General features: G+C 39.2%; 1 protein-coding gene across 1 annotated transcript; it reads right to left on the bottom strand.

The window, feature by feature from the left end:
* Positions 1–6,065: 6,065 nt before the first annotated feature.
* Positions 6,066–23,687, bottom strand: dusp14 (dual specificity phosphatase 14). Its single transcript, XM_031297643.2, has 2 exons — positions 23,427–23,687; positions 6,066–8,483 (listed from the first exon to the last, which is right to left on the bottom strand). Exon 2 carries the CDS (start codon positions 8,383–8,385, stop codon positions 7,762–7,764), a length of 624 nt encoding a protein of 207 aa, XP_031153503.1. The 5' UTR covers positions 8,386–8,483; positions 23,427–23,687; the 3' UTR covers positions 6,066–7,761.
* Between the last annotated feature and the right edge of the window lie 3,587 nt (positions 23,688–27,274).

The following is a 27,274-nucleotide window of genomic DNA, read 5'->3' as shown; positions in this document are numbered from 1 at the left end:
TGGTTAATGTATTTTAAAGATGGGGGTATGTCTCTCTTTGGTTAATGTATTTTAAAGATGGAGGTATGTCTCTCTTTGGTTAATGTATTATAAAGATGGAGGTATGTCTCTCTTTGGTTAACGTATTTTAAAGATGGAGGTGCAACATGGCGGCCATCAATCGAGTGAGTCGCTCCTATGTATTCTGAATGATTCTGAATGTCAGATTCTACGCTTACGAGAATACTTGGATTAGTTGGTGGAAGTAATTACACATGAATGAGCACATATTTTTGAAAGAACAGTTTTTTTTGGTAAAAATCACCTCAAAAAATTACACAATGGACCTTTAAAAAAAAGCTAACATCTAACTTGTTAAAACAGCAGGGCACTGTAGTTTTTAGCAAACGTTACTCAAAAAGGAGTAAATGGTGCATTTGTGGGGAACTATTTTCATTTGTGGATTTGTGGATTGTGTCATTGAATTATCAGCAGTGGGACAGTGTATGTGGGATTTCCAAATAAACTACAGTGCCCATGTTCTTCCAGTGCAACAGTGAGGCTCACTGATGTTTTAATAAGTTCTGTACAGCAATAAAGCTGTTTGACACAGAGGAATACAATATATTGTAGTACCTGTTGGATCAACTCTTTGTTGGTTTTGGTCTTTTCATAGGATTTGCTGAAAATGAGAAAATGATCCTTTAACACTAGGTCTCTCTTTCATAGAAACCTGGTCCAGCATTTAATCAAAGAAAGCACCGAAAGGCAACACTTGTGGATTTATGAGGCCTCAATTTCACCAATAATGGACCTGGACACAAATATTAATCATTTTCACTGTTGAGATTTTCAGTACAAATTGAATACAGCTCCATGGCTAACAGTCTTTTGCCTTAGTGTCGGCTCCATCAATCAGTTCAGACAGTTAAGGATGTAAAGGCAAGGGACAGATGAGTCAGTGTTACATCCCAGAGACGACACTGAGGAAGAATGACTTGTTTCACTACAAATCAAACTGTATCAGCCAACATCTCCTACTGCGTTTCAGATGATCCTTAGTCTGACTGGGAGGCTTTTATTAAGACTTCCAAGTGCTGTTGGCAGCCAAATAATCAGCATTTTCCAAGTGACTGTTCCCTTTATGTTTTCAACTAAAACATAAATACTTTGAAACACACCCAACAGCATATGTTACTGTGTGACTTAATCAGGTTGTCAAATTACAACTCTAACGAGGGCGGAGAGCCTGAAATTGAAGCAGCGGTAAAAGCAGCATGTTTATATTAATAACTGGCCTTGTGTGTATGGCCTTGTTAAAATGGAAATGCAGGATTTGTGCCTATTGATATGGGAGTAGTGCTGTAGCTCATACCGATTATAGTGAATTATTAAAGGCCGTATAATTTGAAGCCCAGCGAAGCCGTGATTCAGTAATTCATTGCAGTTATAGCAGATGTTCGTTTGCTTTGTGTGGCTGAAATAAAACCTGCACAGACAGATATGCAACACTGGACTTAATAATAACAGAAATGTTCCCTTTCCCCCATTTTATTTATTATTCTAATTGTTGAGTTGTATTTTTTGTACATTTTATCATCCTTAAAGCTATAGTGTGTAGTTTCTGTCTCCCCCATGAGGAATTCTAAGTAATGACAACAACACTGTCGGCGCGTCCACATGATACAAGCCTTCCGGGACCCCTCCACACAGTTGCTAGTAGCCAAGGAGGACACGGAGGATTAAAAAACACGATGGACTCTTCAGAAGAGGTCATTATCTTAACTCGAGCTTTTGCACGCGAAAGTCACCAGACGTCACAATCTTCTGACCATAGTCATACTGAGAAATCCAGAGAGAGTTGTGTGGAGCTGATAGTCTTAATTAGCTTTGTAGCAACTCATTTGGCAATGGCTTGAATGTAACGGACGTTTATTAATATCAAAAAGTTACGCACTAAAGCTTTAAAGCTGTCACAGCCCTCTCACATTATCAGAATATTGTTATGAGAGGGAGAAATGCAGATGTCTGAAAACAATCAAATGTAAATGTATTTAGTCTAAGGAAAATTGGAATCAACCTTGAAAACCCACAATGTGTAATTTGTAATGTAAATTAATCATCAATCTAGTAAAAACTAAATAATAGAGAGACAAAAATACTGAGAACATGTCCTCAATGGAAAGTTGACTTTTAGAACTGTAAATTTTTTGGCAATCAATAAAGTTGTTTATCAAGCAACAAGTCTACTCTGGGAGTCATGAATGTCATGAAGTATAGTCATGAATGAATCCATCTAACAGTTGTTGAGCTATTTCTGTCTAAACCAGGGATCTTCAACAGGGGGTCTGTGACCCCTAGGGGGTCCTCAGAGTCAATGCAGGGGGGCCTCCAAATTATGGTTAAGTTTTTTAAGTTTTCTTTCAAAAATTAGAAATGTCCTAAAAAAAAACAATCCAACGTATTATTAGCAAACTAGCCTATAGGTAAGGTAGTCACTAAGGCCATCCACAGATCCAGTTCATCCTAAGGATTCACTGTGCCTCATGTATGTTTAACATTAAAACATGATTTATAGGGGCGGCCTCTAGCTCCCCCAGTAAGAGTGTTTGCCCTGTGTAGGCTGAGTCCTGCAGCAGCGCGGGTTTAAATCCGACCTGCTGCGTGTTGTCCCCCATCTCTCTCCTCTTTTCATGTCTATCCACTGTCACTTGTAATAAAGAGAAAAAGCCCCCAAAAAATCATTCCAACAACTATTTTAATAGCAAAAAAGGTGTGTACTGTATATAAAGGCTTTAGGCCGCCCTACACGTTATTGTAGGCCCAGTTTAATATTCAACATTTTATACAATATACTGTATGTAGAAGGGGCTCCCTGCTCCGTCTCTCTTTCAGTTAAGGGGTCCTTGGCTAAAAAACGTTAAACTAAACTAAAGTGGTCGTCCACAGAGCCATGGCACTAGAGGGGGGTGGTGATGGCGCAGTGGATATGACACATTCCTTTGGTGTGAGTGACCCGGGTTCGGTTCCCATTGCGATGCATCAACCAATGTCTCCCTGAGCAAGACACTTAACCCCTGGTTGCTCCAGAGGTGTGCGACCTCTGACATATATAGCAATTGTAAGTCGCTTTGGATAAAAGCGTCAGCTAAATGACATGTAATCTGTACTGGGTCAGGATTTCATGGTTTTTCCAGTTTTATATCATTGTAATCTCAATATCTTTGGGTTTTGCACGGTTGGTTCGACAAAACAAGCAACCTGAATATGTCACCTTGGGCTTGAGGGAAGTGCGTCAGACCCTTTTCACCAACTTCTCACATTTTAGAAACTAAACATTAATTGACTGATAAAAAAAAACTACAAATGAATACATAATGAAGATTCTAGTAACACACAGCAGCAGTTGGTTGCAGCTCACCAGTGTCTGATCTATCCTGTTGAGTTGCTGCCGTCTTCAACGTCATCTCCCCAGACTCAGTGCTCAAAGTGGGCTGGTACTCACCGGTACGCAGTACCGGCACTTCTACATTTTACTCTTAAGCGTATCTGCACTTTTTCTTGCGTACCGCTACTTCTTGCATGTAGCCGGTACTCTACCACTGACAGAGAAAGTGTCAGTGTCAGAGAGATTGACCCTAACGTTACATAAACTACACTACCCAGAGGGCACTACGTGACTTACCTCAGATCTTGATGAATCACGTAAAGGCAAGCAGTCGGCCCACCCTATCAGAAGTTCGCTACGGACACGGCCACGGTCGCTAGTTCGGAAAAGCTGTCTGATGCCTGCAGCCTGACCGTAACAGATTTTTCACTGCTGAAAAGCTAGAAACTAAAAAGAAGTGTATCGAGTTTGTAAGTTGTTATGTTAGCCTGGCTTCAGAAAGGTACTAAAAGAAGGCGTGTGCCAGAGCCAGACACGTCAACAGAGGTCCAAGTCCAACCAGCAACATCAGGTACCATTCATGAGCTTCAAACTACCGTTAGCGTTGATGTGAGCGGAACAGCTAGCGTTAATGAGGAGTCTGCAGCTACCAACCTTAATGTTACCTTAGTCAATGACACCGACGATAACGGGAGTAACGGAACACATGGCTGGCCTGACTGTTGGTCCACGGACCAAATTATGTATTTTTGCTCCACGAACAGCTGGCTCGTTTTTAAAGATAAACTGGGCTGCAAAACATGTAGCAGCATCCTGTCTCACACACTCACACACACACACACACACACACACACACACATACACACACACACACACGACTTGTTTAAATAAATACATACATTTATGTTGTTAATAAATAACAATAAATTGTTGTTGTACCAGCAATCAGTCCCTCCAGGATTTCGCGATGTTGCGGTCGCCAATTCACGCGGATTCAACCAATCACTGCGAATTTGGTGCGACTCGCAATTTTGACCAATCACCGCAACTTTTCCGCAAATTTGACAAATAACCTGAAGTTTCCCGTGACTTCAACCAATCACAGCAGTCCCCTGTGCACTCTGAGAGCCAATGACCAAGCGGGAGTGAGAACGGGTTGATCACATCCTTGTTTGTGATAGGAAAACGAGACGTGTGACTTTCAATCCTGTCGGCTCTCTGCAGTGGGTGGGGCTGCTGCTCCGTTCCCACGCACACACACACACACACACACACACACACACACACACACACACACGGTGGATGCAGGAAAAAAACGGAGATGAGACGACACGATGACCTAAATTGAGGACAGCTACGCTTGTTATTGTAAGTGCAATAATAAGTTAAAGTCAGTACTTTCTCAAACCGTATGAATGTGTGTCCCAGGCCAGTATAGGACAATAACTAACAATGTAAAGATCAACAAGCCACTGACAGAAATGTTCAAATTTGATTCATTCATAAATTATTATTTTTTGTCTTAAATCCACCAGCCATTTTTATATTATACCAACATTTGCAGCATCCTGAGCCTTTTTGGTAAGGTTACTAGGAAAACTCAGCCCAGAGTAGTTTTATTCTCCCCAAAACAAGTTTCCTTTTTATTTTTAAAGAATTATACAAAAAATAAAACGCAACTTTTTTGCAACTTTCACTGTCTCCTGCAACTTCATTGCATCAAACATACAAAAGACATCGCAACTTTTATTGCAAGTTTTTACAAAAGCTCCCACAAAATCAGGCATTTTGCTCGCAACTATCTATAAAAAAGGCTGCGAAATCCTGGAGGGACTGAGCAATATCTCCAACTTTTGTTTTTCACTGTAGAAATCTCAAATGTCATAATGATTTGCCAATGCAAGAGAGTACCGGCACCTTTTTTTCAAGCACTGCCCAGGCTTGATGAGCATTGTTGGTTCTGCATGGCCTGCGTCACTGGAGCCTGGCATGCCTCTGATGCTCGGGATGATGCAAATGGCTCTGCTTACTGCTTTAACGATAGATAATAGTATCCTGCTGTTGGTGAAGGATGTGTTTACTTTTAGTGCTTGACTATGCTTTGGAAACCTCCTGCGTGTACTCACATTAACACAGCAAAGACGGGGGGCAGGGGGAGGAGATGATTTATTTATTTTTTTGCTGTGAGAAAATCGTGTGTGCAGTGTGTAATTTGGGCCCATCACCTGTGCACTCCGCAGTGGTTGGCCCGTCATCAGACATCTCTCTGGGTAATGGCATTCATTGTGGAGACCTCTCCGGAGGTCCCTCAGAAAGTGTGGGCACAAGACAAATGGCGCTCATCAATAATCTGTCTGCTGCTCTGTAGCCACAGCAATATGAAAATAAATGACAGAGTTTTTCTTCTTGGGGAAAATAGCCATGCAGAACAAACATCAAGAGGCGTTTGTAGGAGGAAACGCAGCACCCTTTTCATGCGAAAACATCTCAGAGACGTTGCTGTAGTTCCCAAAAAATATGTTGATTCTTATTCCTGTAAAAGCCTTAAATGTTGTATGTGTGGTGTATTGCTTCCAATAAATCCAAACACATTTAAACACAAACAGTGACATGAGATCTTTTATTATTATTATTATTATTATTATTATTATTATTATTATTATTATTATTATTATTATTATTATTACTATTATTATTATTATTATTATTTTAATATCACTTTCAGGGCGTGAAATAATTAGAAGTGAGATCACAGAACATCTTTCCCCTGCTAATAATTATTTACCCCAGAATGTTTACTCTTTTGTTTTTTATTGTAATATCACACTTAATCTATTATGTCATAGTTGAAAAAACATTGTTGCACTGATCTCTGTAGGTTGAAAACTCCAACATCACTGCTGCGTGTGGTCTGATATGTCTGATGACCACACCCAACAGTGATATTATACTACGTATACTAGTGTAGGAGTGAGAGTCAAGAAGGTAAATCACAATACAAAACTAACACGATACATTCTGCATTAACGATGGTATCACAGTATGGCTGATTGTGCAACACATGATATATTATAGGACAGAGTCATCTGATACATGTAGTGCTGAAAAAATGAGTTGAGATTAGTCGATAAGATGGATAATCATTATCTCTGGTTCCAGCTTCTAAAATGTGAGAATTTGCTACATTTTCTCTTTATATCTTTTAAGGAAATACTTTCAACATGTCTGCTAGACCTTAAGAGGAAAACATACCACTAAAGTAGGAAGAAAACGTTTCAACAAACATTCACTGCATTGTTTACTTTTATGTGATATCGCTTGGATATCATGAGTTTTGATGGTGGTCTGTATTGTGATTTACTGCAGTATTAATTCTTTTGTCCCACCCCTACAAATACTTTTGAAGCGTGGGACAGGATGTGCAGCAAAGTTAAAAAATGTCAACCAGCAGACGACAGCAGAAGAAGGATCTTCAGCCTGTGTGACATCGCTCTTTTAGGCGAGTTTACACACAGAAATAAAATGTGTTTTCTGTCTTGCTCTGATCTTTTTGCAACCTATGACAAGGCGGTGGGATAGAAAATATTCTCCCAAGCATCTATCATAGAGCTACCAGTTCCCTTGAGGTGGCATATATATTTTTTAATACAGCGTCAAATAGCACTACAATAATATAGTATGGTCACCCTGTGGTACACAGGAGCTTTCCCTAAACCTTGACTTTTAGCTCACATCTTCTAAAGTTGTTCACCTTAAAAAGGGTAGATATAACATATTTAAATGTTCAGTTAAAGTATGCCATTTTTCCTCACTGTCCAATAAAATAATTTGTCTACATATTTTTTTTCTGTATACCTAGCTTAAATGCTACCATAACTGAGAGCATGCTGCTGCCCTTGACACTAAAGATTATTGCAAAACTGGCACAATACCACCACATGACATCATCACGTCAGGAAAAGGACTTCAGCTATATCACTGTCAGAGCTGCAGAGTCTCAAGCACAGCTAACACCTTCACCGAGAGTTCGTCCTCCACTGAAACTGGAAAGTCAGACCAGGAGATAGACGGCACAGACTTCCACGCTCTGATCTTGTTTTGGTGTCTGACATCATTGTGTTCCCCGTCGATCCTTTGGTCCAAAGAATTCTTGGCTTGAAGTTACTTTGCTCCTGCTCAAAGACTAAATGGAGGCAGCTGGTTGGACGAACAGCACCGACAACCAGTGTTTGGTTAAGACTCCCTCTGTCCAAACGCACCAGTGTTCATTAAATAAGCCTCACACAGATGTACACTTACACGCCTCTCACTCCGCCTGTCCTGAACATGCGTGAAGCTGCAGTCCAGGAGGGCAAAAGGGCTTCACTTCATCCTCCATCTCCTCACTGTGGATCTCACAGGCCCCAGTACGGAGCCAGGCTCCTGCGTTCCCTCTCATAAACATCAGGTATGACCCCAAAGTGTGTCTGCACCATTTTAACAGAGTTTCTACCAAACAGCTTCCTCTCGTATTCGATGAGCTGGCGCCAGAAGCCGCCATTGGGCCTGATGATGGGGCGGCGGGCTTTGACCCAGGCATGGGCCTCAGCCAGAGATACGCGGTGATACTTCATGAGGTACGCCAGACACAGAGAGGCCGAGCGGCTCACCCCGGCCGCACAGTGCACCAGCACCGCCCCACGCTTCCGTCCCACGCTGTGGATCTTATCAGCCACGCTGTCGAAGTACAAGGAGATGGGGGAGTGGGGCATATCCGCCAGAGGGACCTTTACATACTCCATGTGAGGCCAGTTGAAGTTGGGGAGCTCGATGGTGGCGTTGACCACACAGGTGATGCCTTTGGACAGCAGCAGGCTGCGGTTGGATGCCACGTTCCCTCTGCTGAGGAATAAGTTGGGGGTGATTTGCGCGATGCCCCCCAGCAGGCTGCCGTGCTCAGGCAGCAGCCTCGGCACCATAGTGGGCACCATGGAGCTACGGTGGTGGTGGTGGAAGAAACCTTGGCTGCGAGAACCCATTAGTGGTTTTAAGAAGGATGGGGAATTTCTTTAAAAAAAAAAAAAATCAAAATCTTCAGGAGCTCAGAGTCATAGTAGTGCAGCCAGCCAGACAGCTCCTGTAATACACAAACAGATTTCACTTTAATCTAAATTAAACATTTCTCTACTTCACTTTAGGCTGAGCCTTCAGGCTTGCAGACATACACACACTTCACAAGGACGAGTAACAACACTGCTGTTTGCAAAGACTCCACAACAAAAGTGCTAAAAACATTCCAGGAAATGTTATTCTTTAAACTTAAAAAAACCCAGACAGACAAACCTGTTAAAGATCAGACATAACAGCTGACTAATTCAAAAACATGCTGCTGTGACCCACTGAGCCACAGTCTTCACTTTACAATTACGTTAAAAGGGTTTTCATGAATGCCCAGACAGATGAAAAATAAATCTTTTTCGGCCGGAGAAACACGTCTATCTCTGCTTTATGTTTCTCTACATTCAGGTCGAATGGCCTCCGTGCTGCACACTGAGACGTGCCGCCCTCTGCCGTGTGAGCACAGACCCCCTGGAGGCGTGCACTCACCTCATCTCATGTCTGTCCATTCACAGCCCTCACATACAGATTACATCTCTCGTCTCTCTGGCTATCGCTGCTGTTGACGGCACTAAACGAAAGGGTGGAAAGTAATCATATACAGTACAGTCTGATCACACCAAAGTGTGCTGATAAAAAACTCCATTTAAGCACCACATTTTCTAAGGTTGATTAATCAAATTCCATTTTCTTTTTCCAAAAAAGATGATCTTCCGTAAGATGACACAGATAATGAAGAAACAGATAATTTGTGAACCGTAATGTGACATTTCTCGCTGCACTGCATATGATGGAAAGTTATCAGCAGAGAGCCCACAGCTCCAGGTGTTACTTCACACACTGTTGCACTTGCAATGCGTCATCCACACCTTGTGCACCAGTCTGGCCGGCAGGTCTTTTTCTTTCATTTTCTGCTCCAGTCTGGTTAACAAGACACACGGCACAACTGCTCTTAACTGGAATTCAACCTGCAGAGTCACCTGCAAAGGTACTGCCGAGACCGATGAGGATTCTTTTATTTAATAAATTGTTATCAAAACACAAGTGGAAAGACGTGAATTTAAATATCTGTATGACAGTACAATGAAACCGTGGTGGCAGCTTTTTAATCCAACAGCAAATTGATTAAAATCAGTAGTTCCCAACTTTGAAAATCAGGACCTATTATTCAACAGGATAGGAACAAACAATATATATTTCTGCTACACATTATGTATTTTTCCAGACATTCCTAGTTTAGTCTAATAAATTACTGGATAATTTTGCCTCCCTGTGTTGTCTCTAGAAAAACATTTTCAGATCACATTGTAGTTCAAATGGTCGCAAGTAGCCTAGATAATGCTTTGATTTAACAAGACAAACATTTTGAAAATGAACTTCTTTAAATGTAGCATCGCATAAGGCTATTTCTTTCCAAAAATATATTTTCTACATACCTCAGTTTTTAATACTGCCAAAAGATTGCATGAAAAAAAGAAAAGGTTTTTACCAAAGGGGTAAGCGAGCATCCACAAAGCGTACCTACTATGGCGCCATTTTGTTGCTAACAAACCATCACCTCCCGTTAGCATCCCATTGACTTCCATTCATTTTGATGCTACCAAGCCATCACCTCCCGTTAGCATCCCATTGACTGCCATTCATTTTGACGTCACTTTGACAGAGAATAACTTTACATCTGAAGAGTTTAAAGACTCTGTTTGTCCATTGTTGATTTCTAAAGAAACACGACAATGTATAAAAGGCTCCATTACCTTGTACCTCACGTTATGGCTCCGTAGCAGACGTTTTTATAAAAATAGGCTAACGATTGGGTCATAACCACGAGACTTACTGTCTCATAGTAGAGGAATTACCGTATAGTACAGGAGAAGCGCTCAGGCAGTTTGGACTTCCATTAGCTGTTTAAGTTTAATTACTAATGTTAACTATAATTTTAGTGATCAATAATTAGCCTGTGTCTATGTTATCTCCTTGCATATACCTACGCTCTCCGTCTCTGCTAGATTGGGAATGATTGAGATTTCTCTTGGCACAGCTACCAGAAGACTTCCAACTTTCAGACAGGTTGCTCACGTCACATCTACGTCTTCAAGCTCAGTTGGAGGCTGCTCAGTAATGCTCAGCCATCACCGGAAAAGTGACTTCTAATATCCTTCACTGGTCTCGTGGAAATCTACGGCGTCACATTGTCTACATTGTTTTCACGTTAATCGTCCTTTCCAGGTTTGGAGCTCCCTTGCTTCCTTGTCACCTTCCTCTACACCCACTCCTCCATCGACCACAGCTTTGCCACCTCAGCATGGTCTGCTATTCTTTCCGAAAAACAAAAAGGTTCAAAGTCACAAAAACAACACCCTCCTCCCTTCCAGTTCAGGCACAGTTTCTCTGGCTTGCTCCTGGTTACCAATCACCCTGCACTTTGCCTCTGAAATGGTTGCCATGATCCACCATCCTACACTCCGTTGCCACTGGTGACGAGACAACAAATGCGTTGTTGAAGTCACAAAGTTTGATGTCTTCAAATACGCTGACCAACCTCTCAATTTATATATGACTTTATTCTTCATACTATACTGTGACTTTTTTATCACGTTTTTCGACATACTATGCTGACTATATATATATATACATAGTACATATCCCAAAGTTCTAACAAGTTGGCATTGCTCTGTCTCCTGGTTCAATACCCCAGTCTGAGCTGGGTATTTTTGTGTGGAGTTTACATGTTCTTCCAGACTTTCTTTAACATACTATACTATGACTTATTATCACTTGTTTCCACATACTATACTATAACTTTTTTTCGATATACAATACTATTAGTTTTTCAACATACTATGCTATGACTTTTTTGTCACTTTTTTAAACAAACTATGCTATGACTGGTTTTGACACAGTTTTTATTTAGGTGCACGGTGGCACACATCCCATCAGTGCCAGCAGGTAGGCGCTGCTCTGTCTGGCTTGGTTATTTCTGTGTGGAGTTTAACTCCTCTTACAGACTTTCTTTAACATACTATAATATGACTTTTTTATCACTTTTTTTGACATACTATACTATGACTTTTTCATCACTTTTTTCAATATACTGTACTATGACTTTTTTTATCACTTTTTTCAACATACTATAATAAGACTTTTTTCGACATACTATATTATGACTTTTTTATCACTTTTTTCGATATACTATACTATGACTTTTTTATCACTTTTTTCGATATACTGTACTATGACGTTTTTATCACTTTTTTCAACATACTATACTATGACTTTTTTATTACTTGTTTCGACATACTATACTATGACTTTTTTATCACTTTTTTCGACATACCATGACTTTTTTATCCCTTTTTCCGACGCACCATATTAAGACTTTTTTCAACATACTATACTATGACTTTTTTCAACATACTATACTATTATTTCTTTTTTCGAGATACTATACTATGACTTTTTTTATACATTTTTTCGACATACTATGACTTTTTTATCCCTTTTTATGACGTACCATATTAAGACTTTTTTCAACATACTATACTATGACTTTTTTCAACATACTATACTATTATTTCTTTTATCACTTTTTTCGACATACTATACTATGACTTTTTTTTATCACTTTTTTCGACCACTATATTAAGACTTTTTTCAACATACTATACTATGACTTTTTTATCACTTTTTTTTGACATATTATACTAATTACTTTTTTATCAATTTTCTCGACATACTATACTATGACGTTTTTATCACTTTTTCCGACGTACCATATTAAGACTTTTTTCGACATACTATACTATGACATTTTTATAATTTTTTTCAACATACTATACTATGACTTTTTTATCACTTTTTTGACATACCTTACTATGACTTTTTATCACTTTTTTTTGACATATTATACTAATTACTTTTTTTTTTATCAATTTTCTCGACATACTATACTATGACTTTTTTATAATTTTTTTCAACATACTATACTATGACTTTTTTATCACTTTTTTGACATACCTTACTATGACTTTTTATCACTTTTTTTGACATATTATACTAATTACTTTTTTTTATCAATTTTCTCGACATACTATACTATGACTTTTTTATAATTCTTTTCAACATACTATACTATGACTTTTTTATTACTTGTTTCGACATACTATACTATGACTTTTTAATCACTTTTTTCGACATACTATACTATGACTTTTTTTTCGACATACTATACTATGACTTTTTTATCACTTTTTTCGATATACTATCCTATGACTTTTTTTATAAATTTTTTCGACACACTATGACTTTTTTCTCCCTTTTTCCGACGTACCACATTAAGACTTTTTTCAACATACTATACTATTATTTCTTTTATCACTTTTTTCGACATACTATACTATGACTTTTTTTTTAATCACTTTTTTCGACATACTATACTATGACTGTTTTATCACTTTTTTCGACATACTATACTATGACTTTTTTTAATCACTTTTTTCAACATACTATACTATGACTTTTTTAGCACTTTGTTCGACATACCATACTATGACTTTTTTATACATTTTTTCGACATACTATACTATGACTTTTTTATCACTTTTTTCGACATACTATCCCATGACTTTTTTTTATAAGTTTTTTCGACATACTATGACTTTTTTATCCCTTTTTCCGATGTACCATATTAAGACTTTTTTCAACATACTATACTATGACTTTTTTCAACATACTATACTATTATTTCTTTTATCACTTTTTTCGACATACTATACTATGACTGTTTTATCACTTTTTTCGACATACTATACTATGACTTTTTTATCACTTTTTAGACATACCATACTATGACTTTTTTATCACTTTTTTCAACATACTATACTATGACTTTTTTAGCACTTTGTTCGACATTCTATACTATGACTGTTTCATCACTTTTTTCAACATACTATACTATGACTTTTTTATAACTTTTTCGACATAGTATACTATGACTTTTGTAATCACTTTTTCGACATACTATACTATGACTTTTTTATCCCTTTTTCCGACGTACCATATTAAGACTTTTTTCAACATACTATACTATGACTTTTTTCAACATACTATACTATTATTTCTTTTATCACTTTTTTCGACATACTATACTATGACTTTTTTTATCACTTTTTTCAACATACTATACTATGACTTTTTTATCACTTTTTTCAACATACTATACTATGACTTTTTTAGCACTTTGTTCGACATTCTATACTATGACTGTTTCATCACTTTTTTCAACATACTATACTAAGACGTTTTTATAAATTTTTTCGACATAGTATACTATGACTTTTTTAGCACTTTGTTCGACATTCTATACTATGACTGTTTCATCACTTTTTTCAACATACTATACTATGACTTTTTTATAAATTTTTTCAACATACTATACTATGACTTTTTTATAAATTTTTTCGACATAGTATACTATGACTTTTTTTATCACTATTTTAGGCATACTATACTGTGACTTTTGTAATCACTTTTTCAACATACTATACTATGACTTTTTTTTATCAATTTTTTCGACATACTATACTATGACTTTTTTATCCCTTTTTCCGACGTACCATATTAAGACTTTTTTCAACATACTATACTATGACTTTTTTTAACATACTATACTATTATTTCTTTTATCACTTTTTTCGACATACTATACTATGACTTTTTTTATCACTTTTTTCGACATACTATACTATGACTTTTTTTATCACTTTTTTCAACATACTATACTATGACTTTTTTATCACTTTTTTCAACATACTATACTATGACTTTTTTATCAATTTTTTCGACATACTATACTAGGACTTTATTAATCCTTTTTTCGACATACTATACTAGGACTTTTTTCAACATACTATACTATGACTTTTTTATCACTTTTTAGAAATACTATACTATGATTTTTTTTTATCACTTTTTAGACATACTATACTAGGACTTTTTTCAATATACTATACTATGACTGTTTTATCACTTTTTTCAACATACTATACTATCTGTCGCTCTGAATGCTTGCTCTTGGGGGAACTACTTGAATTGTTGGGGCTTCATAAATTATAGAGTGTGGTCTAGACCTACTCTATCTGTAAAGTGTCTCGAGATAACTCTTGTTATGATTTGATACTATAAATAAAATTGAATTGAATTGAATATCACTTTTTTTATCACTTTTTTCGACATACTACACTATGATTTTTTTTATCACTTTTTAGACATACTATACTATGACTTTTTTTATCACTTTTTTCGACATACTATACTATGATTTTTTGATCACTTTTTAGACATACTATACTATGACTTTATTATCAGTTTTTTCAACATACTATACTATGAGTTTTTTATCAATTTTTTCGACATACTAGGCTATGACTTTTTTGTCACTTTTTTAAACAAACTATGCTATGACTGGTTTTGACACAGTTTTTATTTAGGTGCACGGTGCCAGCAGGTAGGCGCTGCTCTGTCTCCTGGTCGATACCCAGTCTGGCTTGGTTATTTTTGTGTGGAGTTTAACTGCTCTTCCAGACTTTCTTTAACATACTATACTATGACTTTTTTATCACTATTTTTCGACATACTATACTATGACTTTTTATCACTTTTTCGACATACTATATTAACACTTTTTTGACATACTATACTATGACTTTTTATCACTTGTTTCCACATCCTATACTATGTTTTTTTTTCAACATCCTATACTACGACTTTTTTCGACATACTACACTCTGACTTTTTTCGATGTACTATATTAAGACTTTTTTCGACATACTATAGTATAGTATAGTATAGTATGTTGAAAAAAAGTCATAGTATAATGTGTCAAAAAAAGCGATAAAAAAGTCATGAGTTTTTTTCACTTTCACTTTTATACTATATTATTACTTTTTTATCACTCTTTTTGACATACTATATTATTACTTCTGTATTAGTTTTTTTCAAAATACTATGCTATGACACATCTATGACTTTTTGACACGCTATAATATGACTTTTTATTGGGATTTTCAAAAAAGTACAAACACAAAGTACAAACATGTGTCTTCCCAAAGAACAGAATCATACACACCACAGAATAGAAACATACATACACAACATTGTATAGAAGGTCATACAAAAAGCAAGTGTAATAATAGCAATAACACAAAATACAAATACATGATCAAAAGAGGAGGCAGTGGTGGAGAACTGGCCGCCAGACTTTAACATATTTGTTAATATTCTTGTTTTGGTTTGTTATATTTCCACCATAACAAGATTAGTTTCCACGCTAATAATAAAGAAAGGCAAGTGCATCAACCTAAGCACGTGACAGTGAAGCTTCCCTAGGAGCTACCCCAAATATTGCAGTTGCTGCACTGTTGATGTCTTTTTTACATATATATAAAACAGTCTCAAAATGGCCACCCTGGAGCCAGTATCGAGTCTTTAATTCAACATGTATATATATATATGAGATTAAAGACAGAGCATAACGCGTTATGATTGTGTTCATCACGTTAATAGTGTGCACCAACGATTCTTTATTTTACACCGTCACTACTCAGAATCATACACACCACAGAATAGAAACATACATACACAACATTGTATAGAAGGTCATACATAAAAACAACAACATAAAATTGTCCCGTTATTGGTCTGTCTATGTACCAGAAACCCGACCCTCGTTGAATGCCGAAATGAATGTTGGGATACGGGTGCTGCCAAGTTCATACAAATTACCAACCAATGCATCCTCAGTAAAATGGGCGTGTCAAGAACATTTGCGGGAATCTTAACTGTTCTTGGTGAAATGCAAACTTGTGTATTGGGACAGTACTTTGGCCACAGAAGATGACGTTTCACAGGGACACAAGAACACAAGTCCATAGAAGAACACAGATTGAGAAACGCCCTATGACTTCATTATAGATGAGAGAAACACTATGAACAACCAAATTAAGTCAGTTCTGAAAACCTGATTAGATGACATGCTGCTCATAACATTTACCACAAAGCACAACGCATGATGATATACATGGCAGTCAAAACCATAGGCAGAGATTAAAGTTGATTCAGCCACTTACTCTTAATTTCGCTGACACACCAGCGCCTGCGCCCGTAGCCGGTACGTACATTTTGACAACTAGTGAAGTGATATCAAAGAATCATAGCAAAGAACACAGTCTGAACATACCAGAGAAATGGTACAGCCCAATGGGGAGTGAGGGTTTGAAAATTGTATTTCATTAGATTATTTCCTGAATTGTTGGTATGTGATGGTAATACATAAATTAAATACATACAATTTTGGATAGGCTAACATTATATTTTATTACAGGGTCGGACCCCAAGCACTTATTTTACTATATCTCTTTACATAAATATTTTCTACTTAAAAACTAATTAAAAATTAAAGCTGCAAGCAGCGTTGGACGTAAAAAGGAAGTCTCTGCTGAGTTCAATGATACCTCACACAAGGGTCTACATCAAACAGGTCATAAGTTATAAAAAGGGGCGTGGCTTAAGCATAGGGGGCGGGTCAAACCATCACCAATCAAAAAGAAACTCTCTGCTGAGTTCAATGATACCTCACACAAGACTCTACCTTAAATGGGTCACCAGTTATGAAAGGGGCGTGGTTCAAGCATAGGGGGCGGGCCAACCCATTAGCAATGAAGAAGGAACTCTCTGCTGAGTTCAATGATACCTCACACAAGGGTCTACATCAAACAGGTCATAAGTTATAAAAAGGGGCGTGGCTTAAGCATAGGGGGCGGGTCAAACCATCACCAATCAAAAAGAAACTCTCTGCTGAGTTCAATGATACCTCACACAAGACTCTACCTTAAATGGGTCACCAGTTATGAAAGGGGCGTGGTTCAAGCATAGGGGGCGGGCCAACCCATTAGCAATGAAGAAGGAACTCTCTGCTGAGTTCAATGACACCTCACACAAGACTCTACATCAAACGGTTCAAATGTTATGAAAGGGCTGTGGCCTGAGTAAGTGGGCGTGGTTAACGTATAGGGGGCGGCTCAGTATCACATGTAGACCACACATTATAAGTTTCATGTAAATCGGATGATGTTTGTCATATATGGCTGATTTCCTGTTGCCAGCGGGGGGCGCTATGACCAAAAGTCAATTGTGGCCTGTAGGTGTCCTCAGGCCTGGACCCTTGTCAATCGTGAGAAATTTTGGCCAAATTGGACAATGCATACTAAAGTTACAACAACTTCTTCGTTCATCGATAAATGCTCAAAATGGCCGTCACGCCACGCCCACACCGTTGGACAAAAAGTTTTTCTTTTAATAACTTTTCATCGTTAACGTCTTAAGATGATACAGACCAAATTTGAAGTCCATCGGATGAAATCTCTAGGAGGAGTTCGTTAAAGTATAGCACCTTGACTTTTAGGCCTACTTCCTGTTGCCACTAGGGGGCGCTATGACTTTAAGTAAATATCAGCCTTTATTTGTCCTCAGGGTTGGACTCTTATGAATCCTGAAAAGTTTCGAGCCAGTTGGACAATGTACAGTCAAGTTACACCCACTTCCTGTTTCGATGGCGAAACGCACAAAATGGCCGCCCCGCCACGGCCAGGCCCTATGACGAAAAGTTTTTCTTTTAATAACTTTTCATCTTTAACGTCTTAAGATGGCTCAGACCAATTTTGAAGTTGATCGGATGAAATCTCTAGGAGGAGTTCGTTAAAGTATGACGTGGAAATGGCCAAAATCGCAGTAATTTCAAACTTTCAATTCAAAATGGCGGACTTCCTGTTGGGTTTAGGTTATGTGACGTCCAATGAGCTTTTTTGTACATCTTCACATGTTACATATGTGTACCAAGTTTCGTAAGTCTACGTTAAACGTACTGCAGGGGCTCAATTCTTTGTAGGGGACGCTAGTGAGCCATTTTTGTGCGCCTATTCCCGAAACCCTTAAAATACGTAAATATTCACCAGACTTGATGTGACCGCCAATTTTGGTGAGTTTTTGAATATGTTAAGCCCCTCAAAAAGGCAATTCATTTGCTGGAAGAAAGGAAATAAAAGGAAAGGAAGAATTCCTTCAGTTTCAATAGGGCCTTCGCCGCTGTCGGTGCTCGGGCCCTAAAAATAACAAATGAAATTTGAATGGTATTATAGGCGCCGATGTGCCGGGTGCTCCGGAGCTGCAGCACCCACGGAAAATACTGAGCAGCCACGTGTGCCAGACTGCCAGTAGGCTCCATTCATTTAAAATTAAACATTGCAGTTGGTGCTAAGTGGAGTGTGTGAGTGCTGATCGCGATTACGTGTCAGTTAAACTTCTCATCTCCAATCCTATTTGTATTTGTGAGAAGAGACGCTGTCCTGAGTTGAAAGCCTACTTCACGGCTTTATTATCGAGTTAATAGGCGTGTGTGTTGCTGCTCTCCCTCTCCTTTGCCTGCTCTGTGTCTGGTGTGTGTGAGTGACAGCTCGGTCAGCAAGCTTGTTACGTTACGCCCGCAATCTCTCGTGCAGCATTATAGCTTCGAAAAACCACAGGTTCCAGTTAATCTTATAATGGATATGTGTGTTGTGTTATTTAAACAAACAATCGGGGAACTAAACGCCGCTTGTCTGCGAGTCTCCTGAGAGAGCTCCAGCCAGCTCACAGCGGGAAGGTGAAGGTGGACAGGCCGACCCCGGCAGGCACCGGCCGGCTGTCACGTCAGACTGTGGAGCTTCTGAAATCCGACACAGTCGGACCAAATTTGCAATTAGCCATCAATTTTCGTAAAACGGCCCATATTTGAGCTCTACATAGTTGATATAAAAAAGTATCAGAAGTGAATTTAGTGATGAAATAGCAGACGAACAATGTATAAAGTTTCCAGTTGTTGGCCACAATAACAATCCATGGTTGTTGTGATTATGTCTGACAGGGTGGGGGACGTGGCATCATGATGGTGGCTCTCGATATCGTCCATCGGCACAACCCTAGTCCTGCTTGCAAGACACTTACTGTTTCAGCATGATGCACAGTTGATGTTAGCTTGGTTGACACCAGACCCTTCTCAGTTGTAACTGAGAGTGGGTCTGGGGAAGGTTCATTGACAGTTCATTTCTAAAGGGGCGTCACCAACGGACGCCGCTCAAATGCCTCTGGGCGTATTGGATAGTCCAACCAATCAGACCAACGATCCGGGTGACGCTGCACTTCGGTAGCCGTCATGTTGAATGTAAACAAAAAGCCGCTCGCTGTCTCTGCGACGGTTGTGATTGGTGTAAAGCCTGCCTATGCGGTTGTGATTGGTGCCTCGATTTTGGGGACATTGGAAATGGGTTTGAATGAGCTCTTCGCCAGACTGACTTGCAGAGCAAATCTCAAATTTGCCGGAAGTTTGTCAGGGTTTACCCAGGCTAAGTTGATGTAACAATTCATGGAGATAACATTAGCTGACGTAAGTACAAACTCTGTTGCTGCAGCAACCTACTGACCACAGTATAAGACAGTCAACAGAGAGATGAGGAAGATAAGAGAACCAAATAATCCCCGTCCTCTCCAAAGTGCTGATGTACCACAGCAGCGGGCTTTGCTGAGATTTGCTCCATCCACATGGTTATTTATACCCCGGGCATGGCAGGAGCGAGGCTGCAGAGAGCAGAGGAGCGGGAATTATGCAGAAAGAAATATCTACTGTAGCATTGTAGATAGTGGGGATACTGCAGCTCGCTGTCACTCACATTTACTGTGAGAATTCATTCTCAAAAAATCCCCCCTCCCCTCCACTAACAAATTGGAAACGTGACCCACCTGCAGGAATTCTTGAGCGGAAAAACCTGACAGCAAACCTCACTCTCACGACTCTTCCCTGTAAAAACCTCAACAACAACTGTTGTTGAAAAACTGAATTCCTAACTGACACTTCCTCACATGTCACACCACAGAAATAGATGAATAAAAACAGTTGGAGAAGGTGCACAAGCAAACACGTAGCTCTCATTAGTGTCTCTCAATCAAAGGCAATCCATTTATTCAGTCTGAGTGATCTCTGAAAGTGACTCTGCTGCCAACAGTGTGGATAATTATCAGGGGAAAATGAGCAGCAATGACACAGCTTCTTAATTCATCCAAACACAACTGATGCAGCTTTACAACAACTGACAAACTATGCTGCTGCACAACAAAGCCGTCTGCAAAGGGTTCACAATAGGGCTGCATGATATATCGTTTCAGCATGCGTAATAGTCACATCGTGGGAAGGATGCCAAGTCAGGCAAATTAACTCAAACAGGTCATGCTACAACTTATTTGCTGCTTCATACAAAAGGAAAACTTGCACAGTTCTCATGTTCCATGACTAATCCAATGTTTCCCATAAATTTCCTACAGACTAGGTCCAGAGATTGATAATTAACCAAAAATCCTTTTACATTACTCTTCTTCAATTCACTTGTCAATTCACACTTCACACAGCTGAAGAGTTAAAAAAAAAAGCAAAGAGAAAAACTAAACGAGAACAAGACAAAAATACAATAAAATAGCTATATACACTTATTTACACCTTTCACATCTACAGATATGTCCATGATGGATAATTGCACGTGTACAGGATAATAATAGCCTATCTTAACAATCAATGTGTTTTTGATTAAATTATTTAGTAGAGCACAAAGTTCTTAATAGATCTAGCCTGTTCATTTTGCTCTCAAAGTGCACCAGATTGATGCATGTACCTTTGAAATGTACAATAATTACTTCCTGGAGAGCATGCCCCTGGACCCCCCCTAGAGGGTAAAGATTAATGTAGGCTATGTTTTCATCTCACAATTTATATCGCAGAAAAAGTATAATATATGTTGCAATGTCCGTTTTTTTATATTGTTTTTATTCCTGCAAACAGCAACAACTGGATGCAGCTCACTCTATCTACCATGTACACAAAGCCATTGTGTCATGTAGTGAGAGATGGTGAGTGTATTTGTACTGCCAAACAGAGAAAACACTGTGGCATACAATGCACATACAAAAGATTCCTCTTTCCTTTCAGTTATTTCTGGCATATTTCACAGACGTCTATTGTATGTAGTCGTAGTTTTCAATTTTGCTTAAAAAGCAGAGTGTGTAGGAACAAGTGTTATTGCAGCAGATAGATGACGGATAAAGGGTGTGACTCTACTCTTCTTTTAACATGCTGGGTAAAATCTAATGAGACTGCCTTATTACCTATAATTGGTGCTACAAGCAGTGAATATCAAATAGAGCTATCATTAGTCAATTCAATTTGAAAAATAATCAACTATTACAATTTGAATAACTGATTTTAGTTTTGAGGTTAATCATAAGCCAAATAATGTACAGGCTCTAGCTTCTAAAATGGGCTTTTCTTTGACGTCTCTGATATAAATGTTATGTCTCATCAAGTTTGTTAAGTGTAGTCACTCATGTCTTGTCTTGTGGTGCACTTCTTGTTTTATTTTGTATTCACTTTCCCTCTCGTTTCAGACCCTGACTTCCTCCCTTTGTGTGATTTTCCCGCCAGTGTGATTGTCTCCCCGCCCCTGATTGTTTCCACCTGGTCTCCCCTACCTCTTGTATAAATAGTCCTAGTCTCCCTTTGTCTTGTGCCAGTTCGTCTTGTCTCGTCTCCATGTCAGTCTTGTCAACGTTCCAGCCAGGTTATATACGTCATTAAGTTTGTTTGATATATCCTCCTTGTGAGCGCCTTTTGTTTCAACCTTTTTTCTAGTAAAGTCTTTATTTTGTTAAACTTTAAACCGTGTCTCTGAGTCGTGCATTTGAGTCCTCCAGTGTCGTGTGTCTGAGTCGTTACAATAAAAAAATTTAATATCTTTCAGTTTTAACTGTTGGTCGGATAAAAGAAGCAAACTGAAGATGACACCTTGGGTCCTGAGAAGATTGAATGACCATTTTATGGACAAAGTAATTGTCTTAATCAAGAAAATAACCAGGAGATTATACGATAATGAAAATACTTGTTAGTTGCAGCCACCAGGCAATTTGGGGGGGGGGGGTGCTATCCCCCTTGTTGGCAAAATGACCGAAATGCATGTCTCTTGTTAAACTGCCATTCCCCCTCTCCATTGCGGAGCGAGTGCAGGGGGAGAGGTTTTTTTTAGTTGAATGTTAGTCTAGTCTGCCTGACTCATTGAGCCTTTATCTGTCTGAGGTTTGTGCAAAGTAGAACCTACGGCCCGACCATGGCTCTGAAATATCAGTGGCCTAACTGTCCTGTGTGCTGATAAATCCATGACTCTGTCCATGGTGCTGAATCAGCAGACGGATTTGTAATTTAGTTTTGTCTTATCTATAATATTCTCTAAACTAACCAATGGCCTACTGGTTGCAGCTCTAATATCAAATATTGTTTATTCTAAGGGAGTATCATATTTCAAATTGTGCCATGTATTTAAATAAGTCTATATTTACAGGCTATATCTTCCTCAGGAAAATAAATGCTGTTTTAGAAACATTTAGAATTTCAGACTGCCTCATGGAAAGAAAGTGTGACTCTGCCGTGTGTGAAAATGTGGAGCTTAAAGTGAATGACTCCACGAGTTCAATAATTCAACTGTGAACGAGGACTGCTCCTCTGAGCACACGCTGCTCGTCCTCGTGCGTTAATAAGTTCAGGTGTCGGAAAAAGATCATTATAAGTATAAAATATAAAAACAGCCAGTGTAATATTAGTGTCCTAGTTTGAACATCGCGACGAAATTAAGCGACATGTCTTCTTTAAACAGAAGTGCGGCAGGTGCGCTCGTTTCTTTAATTTCACCCATCTTACATCAGAAAACTGATCATAATAAAACCTGACGATAAATGCCCATAAAACACATTTTAAAATATACAAATGCTTTGTATGGATATACATAAAAATTGTAGGTCGAAATGACGCAGAAACTGCCTCCATCAAAACTCAACTTACCAGTCGACTCTCGGGCAGAGATGGAGGTTTTTCAAAGCGCCTTCACCGCTTGCATCAATCCGGAGGGCTGATCTTACACTCCGGGAATTTACCTTCAGTCAGTCCGCTCTTACAGACGTCCAGCGGGATGGTGAGAGGCCGGGTGGCGGGAGACAAACGGCGGCACACAACAGCATAATGTGAAAGGCAACAGAAATACGAGCCATCAGTACAGCACAGGGCAGCCTCTGTATGAGGGGTGATCAGTGCCACACAGATGATGATGAGGAGGAGGAGAGTCTAGGCTCTTCTATTGGAGGATGCACCTTTTTTAAACCAAGCACCAACTAGTCTGTATAATAGTGCGTTCCATTTACCTCGGAGGAAGGAAGCTGGGAATAACGTCACACCCGAGTTGAATGTGTTCCATTTACAAGTCGGATTATCATTTTCATTATCTCTAGCCAGGTTAGCCATTGTTAGCCATGCCAATTGATAACAACGCATTTCGCAGTTTTTTGTGCATATAAACAGCGTAACAACATGTCCACAGATAGAAGATGGACAGCGCTGTGTGTATGACTGATTTAGTTAGACACAAATAAGACATAAGTTTTTATAACTGTATGTTACTACATCTTTCACTACTGTTGATGCACGGAATAGCCATGTTGGATTTTTCGGAAATCCGAGGTCAGGGGGCATGTTCCCGACTTTGACTTCGGAAAATCCGACTTCCGATTACAAATGGAATGCACTATAAGCCTATACCGCACATGAGATCACATAAAATAGCTATAGATGTAGAAGATTTACTGATTCTATTCAGCATGTACTACAAACTAATCATTATATAGGCCTACTCATATTCAAGAATACAAGAAATGAATGTGCTTTCTACTTTCTACTGATATATCAGTCAAACTGTGGTTGCCAGTTGAACTAAAAAAGGAGAAAGCAAAACGATTTTATACTTTGTTTCTGTTTACCACCACATGTATTCGCTTTATTTAGGTAATGCATTGAATTTTGGGACATCTTTGCATGTAGGCTACTGCATAAAACCTAGGTTACAATTAACATGCAGTGTGATCCTGGGACACAGCTTTGGATTCCTGTTTCGATGTTCCCACCCACATTTAAGCCAAAACCATGGCTGTAGACTAAAGGCAGTTACACACCAACCAGACGGCCGACCGTTGGCAGAAAAAGCAGTGTGACTGATCAGTCTCCCCGAGTTGGTCAAAAAAGTTCCTCAGAACACACTGAAGAGACGAGACGTAATACGTCTCCATAACAGCAGGCGGCGCTAATCTGTATTGTCGCCCAAAAAATTAAAACTGGCAGCTGATTGGAGCTGGCTGCTGCTTCCGGATTTTGGATTTTTCGAACGGCCATTAATGGATGGATGGATCATGCCATCCAGCGTGTCCCAGGCCAGCCCTTGTCACGCACACGCTCTACTAGGATTGCACTTCTCAATGCGCGCTCTATTGCGAGCAAGGCTTTTACCCTGAACGACCATTTCACTAAGGAGAACTTGGACTTTCTGTTCATTACGGAGACGTGGCAGCGGGAGAACGAGCACTTTCATCTTAAAGAACTATGCCCCCCGGACTGCTCCGTGTTTGGGACTCCTCGGCTCGCGCGCCGTGGAGGCGGACTTGCGCTGGTCTTTCGGGATTCTTTCTGCTGCAGTTTGATGAACAACGCTTCGTTCAACTCCTTTGAGCTGCAGATGTGTAAGGTTGGGAAAATACACCCCTTTTACTGTGTTTTAGTTTACCGACCTCCTGGTCCAGCACGTATATTTCTTGATGATTTCTCTGAGTTTTTAACGTCTATCATCAAACTAGATCGCGTTTTAGTCCTTGGGGACTTTAATCTGCATATTGACGATCCCTCTTGTTCGACTGCAGCTGAACTGTTGACTATTATGGATTCTTTCAATTTTGTACAGCCATGTTTCTGGCCCCACGCATAAAAAAGGCCACACGTTAGATTTGGTTTTCTCTTGTGGCCTAAACATTGATAAACTGAGTGTTGAAGAATTTCAAATTAGTGACCATTGTTGTATTTCTTTTAATTTGTCACTTACCATGATGCCTACTGTCTGTAATGTTGCAACACAAAAATGCATCATTAGTGAGTCAACACCTAGCGATTTCTCTGCCTCTTTTGACTCTCGCTCCTTTGTTGAATGTGATGATGTTGATTCATTTGTGCAAAGTTTCAACAACCACTGTCTGTCGGTTTTGGATATGGTAGCGCCTGTTAAAATGATTTCAGGGTCACAGAAAAAGGCCCTCCCATGGATAAATGATAACATTTGTAGTCTTAGGAGAAAATGTCGGAAGACAGAGTGTCTGTGGAAAGCCACTAAATTAGAGGTACACAGACTCCATTTAAAAGACATGATGCTGGATCTGAATGAATTGATAAAGCAGGCTCGCTCAGCTTATTTTTCTAATCTTGTGTCAGGAAATAAGAAAAATCCAAAAGTCTTGTTTGACACTATTGAAAATCTTACTACACCTTCGGCTCCTCTTGTGCCTGTGTACACGCATGAGGACTGTAACAACTTTTTGTCGTTTTTTTTAAACAAAGTACATGACATTAGGGCCAGTGTTAATTCTCCACTCATTAGTGTTTGTTCTACTGAGTTTTCACCGGTGTCGTCTTGGTCGTCCTTCACTCCTGTCAGCCTACAGGATGTGAGGACCACGAAACACGCTGTGGTAAACCCGATCCTTAAAAAGCCCAATCTTGACCCTTCAGAACCTAAAAACTACAGGCCCATATCTAAACTTCCATTTATCTCCAACATTTTGGAAAAAGTAGTGGCATGCCAGCTGACCTCCTTTATGGAGCAGCACAACTTGTTTGATACTTTTCAGTCTGGTTTTCGAAAATTACACTCCACTGAAACAGCCCTTATCAAAGTCTCTAGTGATGTGATGATGGCAGCAGACTCTGGCCGTTACACTGTACTTGTACTTCTTGATTTGACTTCTGCTTTTGACACTGTGGATCACAGTATACTGATCAATCGGCTTCAGAATGAGATGGGACTATCAGGATCTGTCCTTCAGTGGTTCTCTTCCTATATTCATGACCGAACCTTTAATGTTGCTGTAAACAATGTACAGTCTGATGTGACCAATTTGTTCTGCGGAGTGGCACAAGGGTCAGTTTTAGGTCCTATTTTGTTTTTACTGTATATTTTGCCACTTGGTCAAATTATTGGTTGTTTCAAGGATGTATCATATCATTTCTATGCCGACGATGTCCAGTTGTATTGTTCTTTTAATGATGCTGAGTTCCAACGTTTGTCTCTGTTCCTAGAGTGTGTGTCCTCCATCAAAGACTGGTTGGCCACTAACTACCTGCAGATAAATTCAAATAAGACTGAAATGCTGATCTTTGCTCCAGACCATAAGATCCCGTTGATCAAACAGCACCTTGGCTCTCTGGGCCCCTCTGTCAAATCCAGCCTCAGAAACCTGGGGGTTGTGTTTGACCAGGCCATGTCTTTGGAGACACACTCAAAACAGCTTGTCCGAAATTGCTTTTATCATCTTAGGAACATCTCTAAAATTCGCAAAATGTTGTCAAAGAAGGATCTGGAAATGATAATTCACGCTTTCATATCAACAAGACTTGACTACTGCAACTCTGTTTTTACCTGTCTGAATAAGTCTGCACTGAACAAACTGCAAATTGTTCAAAATTGTGCTGCTAGACTTTTAACAGATGCCCCTCGAAGGTCTCACATCACTCCAGTCTTGTCGGCTCTCCATTGGCTCCCTGTAAAATTCAGGATTGATTTTAAGATTTTAGTGCTGACTTTCAGAGCCTTAAACGGTCAG

This window comes from Sander lucioperca, chromosome 5 (genome assembly GCF_008315115.2).
Source record: "Sander lucioperca isolate FBNREF2018 chromosome 5, SLUC_FBN_1.2, whole genome shotgun sequence".
Lineage (NCBI taxonomy): Eukaryota > Metazoa > Chordata > Actinopteri > Perciformes > Percidae > Sander > Sander lucioperca.
The sequence above is the reverse complement of the archived record's forward strand: the minus strand, read 5'-3'. Positions and strand labels throughout refer to the sequence as shown.